This window comes from Nerophis ophidion, linkage group LG08, assembly GCF_033978795.1.
Source record: "Nerophis ophidion isolate RoL-2023_Sa linkage group LG08, RoL_Noph_v1.0, whole genome shotgun sequence".
NCBI lineage: Eukaryota > Metazoa > Chordata > Actinopteri > Syngnathiformes > Syngnathidae > Nerophis > Nerophis ophidion.
In genome coordinates, this window is record NC_084618.1 from 3540825 (window position 1) to 3552854 (window position 12030).

Here is a 12030-nt window from a genome sequence, read left to right on the forward strand (position 1 = left end):
TTCAACAAGTAGTGATTTTTAGTTCATATTTATTTGTTTGTGCAGCCCTTTGAGACATTAGTGATTTAGTGCTATATAAATAATCATTGATTGATTGATTTAATTTCTAAAAGTAGTCATTTTTAGTTTATTTTCATTTATTCTAGCTCTACAAGTATTGATTTTTAGTTGATTTTTTATTTATTTTGGATCTAGAAGTAGTCATTTTTACTCTATATTTATTTTACTTAACAAGTAGTGATTTTTAGTCTGTTTTATTTATTTCAGATCTACAAATTATGATCTGTACGTACATAAAATCATTTTTACCACTGCCTTAATTGGCCTAATATGGTCATTTGTTCTATAAAGACAAAATCTTCAGATTCTTCAGCTGGGATAGGCTCCAGGGACCCCCAAAAAGGGACAAGCGGTAGTAAATGGATGGATGGAAGTAGTGGTTTTTAGTTTATTTTTTATTTATTTTGGATCTAGAAGTAGTCATTTTTACTCTATATTTATTTCAAGTAGTGATTTTTATTTTATTTATTTATTCGAGTTCTACAAGTAATGTGCTTTTACTTGAATTTTATTTATTTTATATCTAAAAGTAATGTGTTTTTACGTTGTTTTTATTTTATTTTAGTTCTACAAATAGTGTGTGTTTTATTAGTGGGATTTTCATTTAATTTATATCTCCAAGTAGTGTGCTTTTAGTTGATTTTTTTTTTTACATTAGTTTTACAAGTTGTGTGTGTCTAGTTTATTTTAATTTAATTTAGTTGTACAAGTAGTAAAGCATTTAAAATCTACTTTTTTTCTTTTAGTTCTACCAGCTTTGATTTTTTTGTTTATCTTTATTTATTCTAGTTCTACAAGTATTAACTTTTTTTTTTTATGTATTTTATTTCAAAAAGTAGTGATTTTTAGTTCATATTTATTTGTTTGTGCAGCCCTTTGAGACACTAGTGATTTAGTGCTATATAAATAATCATTGATTGATTGATTGAATTTCTAAAAGTAGTCATTTTTAGTTTATTTTCATTTATTCTAGCTCTACAAGTATTGATTTTTAGTTTATTTTTTATTTATTTCGGATCTAGAAGTAGTCATTTTTACTCTATATTTATTTTACTTAACAAGTAGTGATTTTTAGTTGGTTTTATTTATTTCAGATCTACAAATTATGATCTGTACGTACAGTACGTAAAATATTTTTTACCACTGCCTTAATTGGCCTAATATGGTCATTTGTTCTATAAAGACAAAATCTTCAGATTCTTCAGCTGGGATAGGCTCCAGGGAAACCCCAAAAAGGGACAAGCGGTAGTAAATGGATGGATGGAAGTAGTGGTTTTTAGTTTAGTTTTTTTATTTAGTTTAGATCTACAAATTATTTGTAGTTTTAGTTCTACAAGTAATAATTTTTCATTTTTTAAAGTATTATCGTTCTACACGTCTCGATTTTTTACCTTGTTTTTAATTATTTTAGTTCTACAAGTAAGAATGTTTACTTGACTTTTTTATTTTCGTTCCGCAAGTAATGCTTTTCATTGTATTTATTTATTCTAGTTCTACAAGTAGTTATGTTTAGTTTATTTATATTTATTTTAGGTCTACAAGTACTGATTTTTAGTTTATTTTGAATCTAGAAGCAGTAATTTTCACTCTATATTTATTTTACTTAACAAGTAGTGATTTTTAGTTTGTTTTATTCATTTTAGATCTACTATTTATTTGTAATTTTCTTTTTATTAATTTTAGTTCTATAAGTAATAATTTAATTTTTTTTTAAGTATTTTCATTCTACGCGTCTCGATTTTTTTTAGATTATTTTTATTTATTTTAGTTCTACAAGTAAGAATGTTGACTTAATCTTTTTTATCTTTGTTCCACAAGTAGTGATTTTTATTTTATTTATTTATTCGAGTTCTACAAGTAATGTGCTTTTACTTGAATTTTATTTATTTTATATCTACAAGTAATGTGTTTTTACGTTGTTTTTATTTTATTTTAGTTCTACAAATAGTGTGTGTTTTATTGGTGGGATTTTCATTTAATTTATATCTCCAAGTAGTGTGCTTTTAGTTGTTGTTTTTTTTACATTAGTTTTACAAGTTGTGTGTGTCTAGTTTATTTTAATTTATTTTAGTTGTACAAGTAGTAAAGCATTTAAAATCTACTTTTTTTCTTTTAGTTCTACAAGCTTTGATTTTTTTGTTTATCTTTATTTATTCTAGTTCTAAAAGTATTAACTTTTTTTTTAATGTATTTTTGTTCAACAAGTAGTGATTTTTAGTTCATATTTATTTGTTTGTGCAGCCCTTTGAGACACTAGTGATTTAGTGCTATAAAAATAATCATTTATTGATTGATTTAATTTCTAAAAGTAGTCATTTTTAGTTTATTTTCATTTATTCTAGCTCTACAAGTATTGATTTTTAGTTTATTTTTTATTTATTTTGGATCTAGAAGTAGTCATTTTTACTCTATATTTATTTCAAGTAGTGATTTTTATTTTATTTATTTATTCGAGTTCTACAAGTATTAACTTTCTTTTTTAATGTATTTTAGTTCAACAAGTAGTGATTTTTAGTTCATATTTATTTGTTTGTGCAGCCCTTTGAGACATTAGTGATTTAGTGCTATATAAATAATCATTGATTGATTGATTTAATTTCTAAAGTAGTCATTTTTAGTTTATTTTCATTTATTCTAGCTCTACAAGTATTGATTTTTAGTTTATTTTTTATTTATTTCGGATCTAGAAGTAGTCATTTTTACTCTATATTTATTTTACTTAACAAGTAGTGATTTTTAGTTTGTTTTATTTATTTCAGATCTACAAATTATGATTCGTACATACATAAAATCATTTTTACCACTGCCTTAATTGGCCTAATATGGTCATTTTTTTCTATAAAGACAAAAGCATCAGATTTCATTGAATGGAGGTCTTCAATGTGTTATTTGAGGAAGGTTACCTTCCTGCGACGCTGCGCCGTATTGGAGATTTTGTCGGGCGTGACCCCCAGGTCGGACAGGACCTTGGCGATGCCTCGGGCGTCCACGCCGCAGTTCGGAGCCACGTTGCTTTCGCAGCGCCTGTGCACGTTCATCTTACACACTGCCAAGGCGGCGGGACAAAAAGCGGGTTGAGCGGCGAGCGAGTGATGGCGCAGGAAAGAAGTGGTCACCTTTGCACTGCAGGCCCTGCCTCAAGAGCCCCCACAGCAGCGAGCCACAGTGGTCACAGAAGGTGGGCACCTTGTAGCTGTGGATGCTGAACTTGTGGGGCATGTTCACGCTGAAGCGCTGCGAGCCCACCTGTAGGGGGCGACACACGCAGAGACAGGTCAGGCTCCTGCAGGAATAATGGCCGCCGTGGTCGGTACCTCCTCTGGCGTGTCCTCTTGCTTCTTCATGCCCGCACACTTGGTGATGATGAGCTCATGGCAGCGCTTGTGCACCACGCACGTGCAGACTGGAACAGCACAGAGGCCACATTTTAGCAAGACAACCAGGAACATTTCATTATTATCAACAGTACAGCGCTCCACTTTTATAGAAGATTTAGGCATTAAGTTCCTAAAAACAGTAAAACACTCCTATTATACTGCAAACATTAGTTGATGATCTCTAGAAAAACAGCAGTGTGCTCCTGTTTTATATAATACTTTTGTAGTAGGCTTCCTAAAAACAGCAAATGGCTCCTATTATACTGATGTTTGGCTAGTGGGTTTGTTGAGGATCCCTAAAAACTGCAGAGTGCTCCTGTGTTATAGAATATTTTGGTAGTAGGTTCCTAAAAACAGCAAAACATTCGTATTATATTGATCTTTGACCAGTGGCTTTGTTGAGGATCTTTAAAAATAGCAGGATGCTCCTGTTTTATAGAATATTTTGGCAGTAGGTTCCTAATAACAGCAAAACACTCCTATTATATTCATCTTTGACCAGTGGCTTTGTTAAGGATCCCTAAAAATAGCAGCATGCTCCTGTTTTATATAATACTTTTGTAGTAGGCTTCCTAAAAACAGCAAATAGCTCCTATTATACTGATGTTTGGCTAGTGGGTTTGTTGAGGATGCCTAAAAACAGCAGAGTGCTCCGGTTTTATAGAATATTTTGGCAGTAGGTTCCTAAAAACCGCAAAACACTCCTATTATACTGCAAACATTAGTTGGTGATCCCTAGAAAAACAGCAGAGTGCTCCTGTTCTTTAGAAGATGTTTGCAATAGGTTCCCAAAAACAGCCAAACACTCCTATTATATTGATGTTTGACTTCTGGGTTTGTTGAGGATCTTTAAAAATAGCAGGATGCTCCTGTTTTATAGAATATTTTGGCAGTAGGTTCCTAAAAACAGCAAAACATTCGTATTATATTGATCTTTGACCAGTGGCTTTGTTGAGGATCTTTAAAAATAGCAGGATGCTCCTGTTTTATAGAATATTTTGGCAGTAGGTTCCTAATAACAGCAAAACACTCCTATTATATTCATCTTTGACCAGTGGCTTTGTTAAGGATCCCTAAAAATAGCAGCATGCTCCTGTTTTATATAATACTTTTGTAGTAGGCTTCCTAAAAACAGCAAATAGCTCCTATTATACTGATGTTTGGCTAGTGGGTTTGTTGAGGATGCCTAAAAACAGCAGAGTGCTCCGGTTTTATAGAATATTTTGGCAGTAGGTTCCTAAAAACCGCAAAACACTCCTATTATACTGCAAACATTAGTTGGTGATCCCTAGAAAAACAGCAGAGTGCTCCTGTTCTTTAGAAGATGTTTGCAATAGGTTCCCAAAAACAGCCAAACACTCCTATTATATTGATGTTTGACTTCTGGGTTTGTTGAGGATCTTTAAAAATAGCAGGATGCTCCTGTTTTATAGAATATTTTGGCAGTAGGTTCCTAAAAACAGCAAAACATTCGTATTATATTGATCTTTGACCAGTGGCTTTGTTGAGGATCTTTAAAAATAGCAGAGTGCTCCTGTTTTATAGAATATTTTGGCAGTAGGTTCCTAATAACAGCAAAACACTCCTATTATATTCATCTTTGACCAGTGGCTTTGTTAAGGATCCCTAAAAATAGCAGCATGCTCCTGTTTTATATAATACTTTTGTAGTAGGCTTCCTAAAAACAGCAAATAGCTCCTATTATACTGATGTTTGGCTGGTGGGTTTGTTGAGGATGCCTAAAAACAGCAGAGTGCTCCGGTTTTATAGAATATTTTGGCAGTAGGTTCCTAAAAACCGCAAAACACTCCTATTATACTGCAAACATTAGTTGGTGATCCCTAGAAAAACAGCAGAGTGCTCCTGTTCTTTAGAAGATGTTTGCAATAGGTTCCCAAAAACAGCCAAACACTCCTATTATATTGATGTTTGACTTCTGGGTTTGTTGAGGATCTTTAAAAATAGCAGGATGCTCCTGTTTTATAGAATATTTTGGCAGTAGGTTCCTAAAAACAGCAAAACATTCGTATTATATTGATCTTTGACCAGTGGCTTTGTTGAGGATCTTTAAAAATAGCAGAGTGCTCCTGTTTTATAGAATATTTTGGCAGTAGGTTCCTAATAACAGCAAAACACTCCTATTATATTCATCTTTGACCAGTGGCTTTGTTAAGGATCCCTAAAAATAGCAGCATGCTCCTGTTTTATATAATACTTTTGTAGTAGGCTTCCTAAAAACAGCAAATAGCTCCTATTATACTGATGTTTGGCTAGTGGGTTTGTTGAGGATGCCTAAAAACAGCAGAGTGCTCCGGTTTTATAGAATATTTTGGCAGTAGGTTCCTAAAAACCGCAAAACACTCCTATTATACTGCAAACATTAGTTGGTGATCCCTAGAAAAACAGCAGAGTGCTCCTGTTCTTTAGAAGATGTTTGCAATAGGTTCCCAAAAACAGCCAAACACTCCTATTATATTGATGTTTGACTTCTGGGTTTGTTGAGGATCTTTAAAAATAGCAGGATGCTCCTGTTTTATAGAATATTTTGGCAGTAGGTTCCTAAAAACAGCAAAACATTCGTATTATATTGATCTTTGACCAGTGGCTTTGTTGAGGATCTTTAAAAATAGCAGAGTGCTCCTGTTTTATAGAATATTTTGGCAGTAGGTTCCTAATAACAGCAAAACACTCCTATTATATTCATCTTTGACCAGTGGCTTTGTTAAGGATCCCTAAAAATAGCAGCATGCTCCTGTTTTATATAATACTTTTGTAGTAGGCTTCCTAAAAACAGCAAATAGCTCCTATTATACTGATGTTTGGCTAGTGGGTTTGTTGAGGATGCCTAAAAACAGCAGAGTGCTCCGGTTTTATAGAATATTTTGGCAGTAGGTTCCTAAAAACCGCAAAACACTCCTATTATACTGCAAACATTAGTTGGTGATCCCTAGAAAAACAGCAGAGTGCTCCTGTTCTTTAGAAGATGTTTGCAATAGGTTCCCAAAAACAGCCAAACACTCCTATTATATTGATGTTTGACTTCTGGGTTTGTTGAGGATCTTTAAAAATAGCAGGATGCTCCTGTTTTATAGAATATTTTGGCAGTAGGTTCCTAAAAACAGCAAAACATTCGTATTATATTGATCTTTGACCAGTGGCTTTGTTGAGGATCTTTAAAAATAGCAGAGTGCTCCTGTTTTATAAAATATTTTGGCAGTAGGTTCCTAAAAACCGCAAAACACTCCTATTATACTGCAAACATTAGTTGATGATCCCTAGAAAAACAGCAGAGTGCTCCTGTTTTATATAATACTTTTGTAGTAGGCTTCCTAAAAACAGCAAATAGCTCCTATTATATTGATCTTTGACCAGTGGCTTTGTTAAGGATCCCTAAAAATAGCAGCATGCTCCTGTTTTATATAATACTTTTGTAGTAGGCTTCCTAAAAACAGCAAATAGCTCCAATTATACTGATGTTTGGCTAGTGGGTTTGTTGAGGATGCCTAAAAACAGCAGAGTGCTCCGGTTTTATAGAATATTTTGGCAGTAGGTTCCTAAAAACCGCAAAACATTCGTATTATATTGATGTTTGACCAGTGGCTTTGTTGAGGATCTTTAAAAATAGCAGGATGCTCCTGTTTTATAGAATATTTTGGCAGTAGGTTCCTAAAAACCGCAAAACACTCCTATTATACTGCAAACATTAGTTGATGATCCCTAGAAAAACAGCAGAGTGCTCCTGTTTTATATAATACTTTTGTAGTAGGCTTCCTAAAAACAGCAAATGGCTCCTATTATACTGATGTTTGGCTAGTGGGTTTGTTGAGGATGCCTAAAAACAGCAGAGTGCTCCGGTTTTATAGAATATGTTGGCAGTAGGTTCCTAAAAAAAACGCAAAACACTCCTATTATACTGCAAACATTAGTTGATGATCCCTAGAAAAACAGCAGCGTGCTCCTGTTCTTTAGAAGATGTTTGCAATAGGTTCCCAAAAACAGCCAAACACTCCTATTATATTGATGTTTGACTTCTGGGTTTGTTGAGGATCCCTAAAAACTGCAGAGTGCTCCTGTGTTATAGAATATTTTGGCAGTAGGTTCCTAAAAACAGCAAAACATTCATATTATATTGATCTTTGACCAGTGGCTTTGTTGAGGATCTTTAAAAATAGCAGGATGCTCCTGTTTTATACAATATTTTGGCAGTAGGTTCCTAATAACAGCAAAACACTCCTATTATATTCATCTTTGACCAGTGGCTTTGTTAAGGATCCCTAAAAATAGCAGCATGCTCCTGTTTTATATAATACTTTTGTAGTAGGCTTCCTAAAAACAGCAAATAGCTCCTATTATACTGATGTTTGGCTGGTGGGTTTGTTGAAGATGCCTAAAAACAGCAGAGTGCTCCGGTTTTATAGAATATGTTGGCAGTAGGTTCCTAAAAACCCCAAAACATTCGTATTATATTGATCTTTGACCAGTGGCTTTGTTGAGGATCTTTAAAAATAGCAGGATGCTCCTGTTTTATAGAATATTTTGGCAGTAGGTTCCTAAAAACCGCAAAACACTCCTATTATACTGCAAACATTAGTTGATGATCCCTAGAAAAATAGCAGCATGCTCCTGTTTTATACAATACTTTTGTAGTAGGCTTCCTAAAAACAGCAAATAGCTCCTATTATACTGCAAACATTAGTTGATGATCCCTACAAAAGCAGCAGAGTGCTCCTGTTCTTTAGAAGATGTTTGCAATAGGTTCCCAAAAACAGCCAAACACTCCTATTATATTGATGTTTGACTTCTGGGTTTGTTGAGGATCCCTAAAAACAGCAGAGTGCTCCTGTGTTATAGAATATTTTGGCAGTAGGTTCCTAAAAACAGCAAAACATTCATATTATATTGATCTTTGACCAGTGGCTTTGTTGAGGATGTTTAAAAATAGCAGGATGCTCCTGTTTTATAGAATATTTTGGCAGTAGGTTCCTAATAACAGCAAAACACTCCTATTATATTCATCTTTGACCAGTGGCTTTGTTAAGGATCCCTAAAAATAGCAGCATGCTCCTGTTTTATATAATACTTTTGTAGTAGGCTTCCTAAAAACAGCAAATAGCTCCTATTATACTGATGTTTGGCTGGTGGGTTTGTTGAAGATGCCTAAAAACAGCAGAGTGCTCCGGTTTTATAGAATATGTTGGCAGTAGGTTCCTAAAAACCCCAAAACATTCGTATTATATTGATCTTTGACCAGTGGCTTTGTTGAGGATCTTTAAAAATAGCAGGATGCTCCTGTTTTATAGAATATTTTGGCAGTAGGTTCCTAAAAACCGCAAAACACTCCTATTATACTGCAAACATTAGTTGATGATCCCTAGAAAAATAGCAGCATGCTCCTGTTTTATACAATACTTTTGTAGTAGGCTTCCTAAAAACAGCAAATAGCTCCTATTATACTGCAAACATTAGTTGATGATCCCTACAAAAGCAGCAGAGTGCTCCTGTTCTTTAGAAGATGTTTGCAATAGGTTCCCAAAAACAGCCAAACACTCCTATTATATTGATGTTTGACTTCTGGGTTTGTTGAGGATCCCTAAAAACAGCAGAGTGCTCCTGTGTTATAGAATATTTTGGCAGTAGGTTCCTAAAAACAGCAAAACATTCATATTATATTGATCTTTGACCAGTGGCTTTGTTGAGGATGTTTAAAAATAGCAGGATGCTCCTGTTTTATAGAATATTTTGGCAGTAGGTTCCTAATAACAGCAAAACACTCCTATTATATTCATCTTTGACCAGTGGCTTTGTTAAGGATCCCTAAAAATAGCAGCATGCTCCTGTTTTATATAATACTTTTGTAGTAGGCTTCCTAAAAACAGCAAATAGCTCCTATTATACTGATGTTTGGCTAGTGGGTTTGTTGAGGATGCCTAAAAACAGCAGAGTGCTCCGGTTTTATACAATATTTTGGCAGTAGGTTCCTAAAAACCGCAAAACACTCCTATTATACTGCAAACATTAGTTGATGATCCCTACAAAAACAGCAGAGTGCTCCTGTTCTTTAGAATATGTTTGCAATAGGTTCCCAAAAACAGCCAAACACTCCTATTATATTGATGTTTGACTTCTGGGTTTGTTGAGGATCCCTAAAAACAGCAGAGTGCTCTGATTTTATAAAATATTTTGGCAGTAGGTTCCTAAAAACCGCAAAACATTCGTATTATATTGATCTTTGACCAGTGGCTTTGTTAAGGATCCCTAAAAATAGCAGCATGTTCCTGTTTTATATAATACTTTTGTAGTAGGCTTCCTAAAAACAGCAAATAGCTCCTATTATACTGCAAACATTAGTTGATGATCCCTAGAAAACAGCAGAGTGCTCCTGTTTTATATAATACTTTTGTAGTAGGCTTCCTAAAAACAGCAAATAGCTCCTATTATATTGATCTTTGACCAGTGGCTTTGTTAAGGATCCCTAAAAATAGCAGCATGCTCCTGTTTTATATAATACTTTTGTAGTAGGCTTCCTAAAAACAGCAAATAGCTCCTATTATACTGATGTTTGGCTAGTGGGTTTGTTGAAGATGCCTAAAAACAGCAGAGTGCTCCGGTTTTATAGAATATGTTGGCAGTAGGTTCCTAAAAACCCCAAAACATTCGTATTATATTGATCTTTGACCAGTGGCTTTGTTGAGGATCTTTAAAAATAGCAGGATGCTCCTGTTTTATAGAATATTTTGGCAGTAGGTTCCTAATAACAGCAAAACACTCCTATTATATTCATCTTTGACCAGTGGCTTTGTTAAGGATCCCTAAAAATAGCAGCATGCTCCTGTTTTATATAATACTTTTGTAGTAGGCTTCCTAAAAACAGCAAATAGCTCCTATTATACTGATGTTTGGCTAGTGGGTTTGTTGAAGATGCCTAAAAACAGCAGAGTGCTCCGGTTTTATAGAATATGTTGGCAGTAGGTTCCTAAAAACCCCAAAACATTCGTATTATATTGATCTTTGACCAGTGGCTTTGTTGAGGATCTTTAAAAATAGCAGGATGCTCCTGTTTTATAGAATATTTTGGCAGTAGGTTCCTAAAAACCGCAAAACACTCCTATTATACTGCAAACATTAGTTGATGATCCCTAGAAAAACAGCAGAGTGCTCCTGTTTTATATAATACTTTTGTAGTAGGCTTCCTAAAAACAGCAAATAGCTCCTATTTTATTGATCTTTGACCAGTGGCTTTGTTGAGGATCCCTAAAAATAGCAGCATGCTCCTGTTTTATATAATACTTTTGTAGTAGGCTTCCTAAATACAGCAAATAGCTCCTATTATACTGATGTTTGGCTAGTGGGTTTGTTGAGGATGCCTAAAAACAGCAGAGTGCTCTGGTTTTATAGTATATGTTGGCAGTAGGTTCCTAAAAACCGCAAAACACTCCTATTATACTGCAAACATTAGTTGATGATCCCTAGAAAAACAGCAGAGTGCTCCTGTTTTATATAATACTTTTGTAGTAGGCTTCCTAAAAACAGCAAATAGCTCCTATTTTATTGATCTTTGACCAGTGGCTTTGTTGAGGATCCCTAAAAATAGCAGCATGCTCCTGTTTTATATAATACTTTTGTAGTCGGCTTCCTAAATACAGCAAATAGCTCCTATTATACTGATGTTTGGCTAGTGGGTTTGTTGAGGATGCCTAAAAACAGCAGAGTGCTCTGGTTTCATAGTATATGTTGGCAGTAGGTTCCTAAAAACCGCAAAACACTCCTATTATACTGCAAACATTAGTTGATGATCCCTAGAAAAACAGCAGAGTGCTCCTGTTTTATATAATACTTTTGTAGTAGGCTTCCTAAAAACAGCAAATAGCTCCTATTATATTGATCTTTGACCAGTGGCTTTGTTAAGGATCCCTAAAAATAGCAGCATGCTCCTGTTTTATATAATACTTTTATAGTAGGCTTCCTAAAAACAGCAAATAGCTCCTATTATACTGATGTTTGGCTAGTGGGTTTGTTGAGGATGCCTAAAAACAGCAGAGTGCTCCGGTTTTATAGAATATTTTGGCAGTATGTTCCTAAAAACCCCAAAACATTCGTATTATATTGATCTTTGACCAGTGGCTTTGTTGAGGATCTTTAAAAATAGCAGGATGCTCCTGTTCTATAGAATATTTTGGCAGTAGGTTCCTAAAAACCGCAAAACACTCCTATTATACTGCAAACATTAGTTGATGATCCCTAGAAAAACAGCAGAGTGCTCCTGTTTTATATAATACTTTTGTAGTAGGCTTCCTAAAAACAGCAAATAGCTCCTATTATACTGATGTTTGGCTAGTGGGTTTGTTGAGGATGCCTAAAAACAGCAGAGTGCTCCGGTTTTATACAATATTTTGGCAGTAGGTTCCTAAAAACCGCAAAACACTCCTATTATACTGCAAACATTAGTTGATGATCCCTACAAAAACAGCAGAGTGCTCCTGTTCTTTAGAATATGTTTGCAATAGGTTCCCAAAAACAGCCAAACACTCCTATTATATTGATGTTTGACTTCTGGGTTTGTTGAGGATCCCTAAAAACAGCAGAGTGCTCTGAT

At 34.4% G+C, this 12030-nt stretch overlaps 1 protein-coding gene across 1 annotated transcript in view; it reads right to left on the minus strand.

The window, feature by feature from the left end:
• prkcea (protein kinase C, epsilon a) overlaps nt 1–12030 on the minus strand; it is a 128330-nt gene that overhangs the window by 46094 nt on the left and 70206 nt on the right. Inside the window, exons 5-7 of the mRNA XM_061907494.1 lie at nt 3375–3463; nt 3177–3306; nt 2964–3106 (exon numbers count right to left, since the gene is read on the minus strand). Of these exons, the coding sequence (XP_061763478.1) occupies nt 2964–3106; nt 3177–3306; nt 3375–3463 (362 nt within the window). The remainder of the gene's footprint in view (nt 1–2963; nt 3107–3176; nt 3307–3374; nt 3464–12030) is intronic.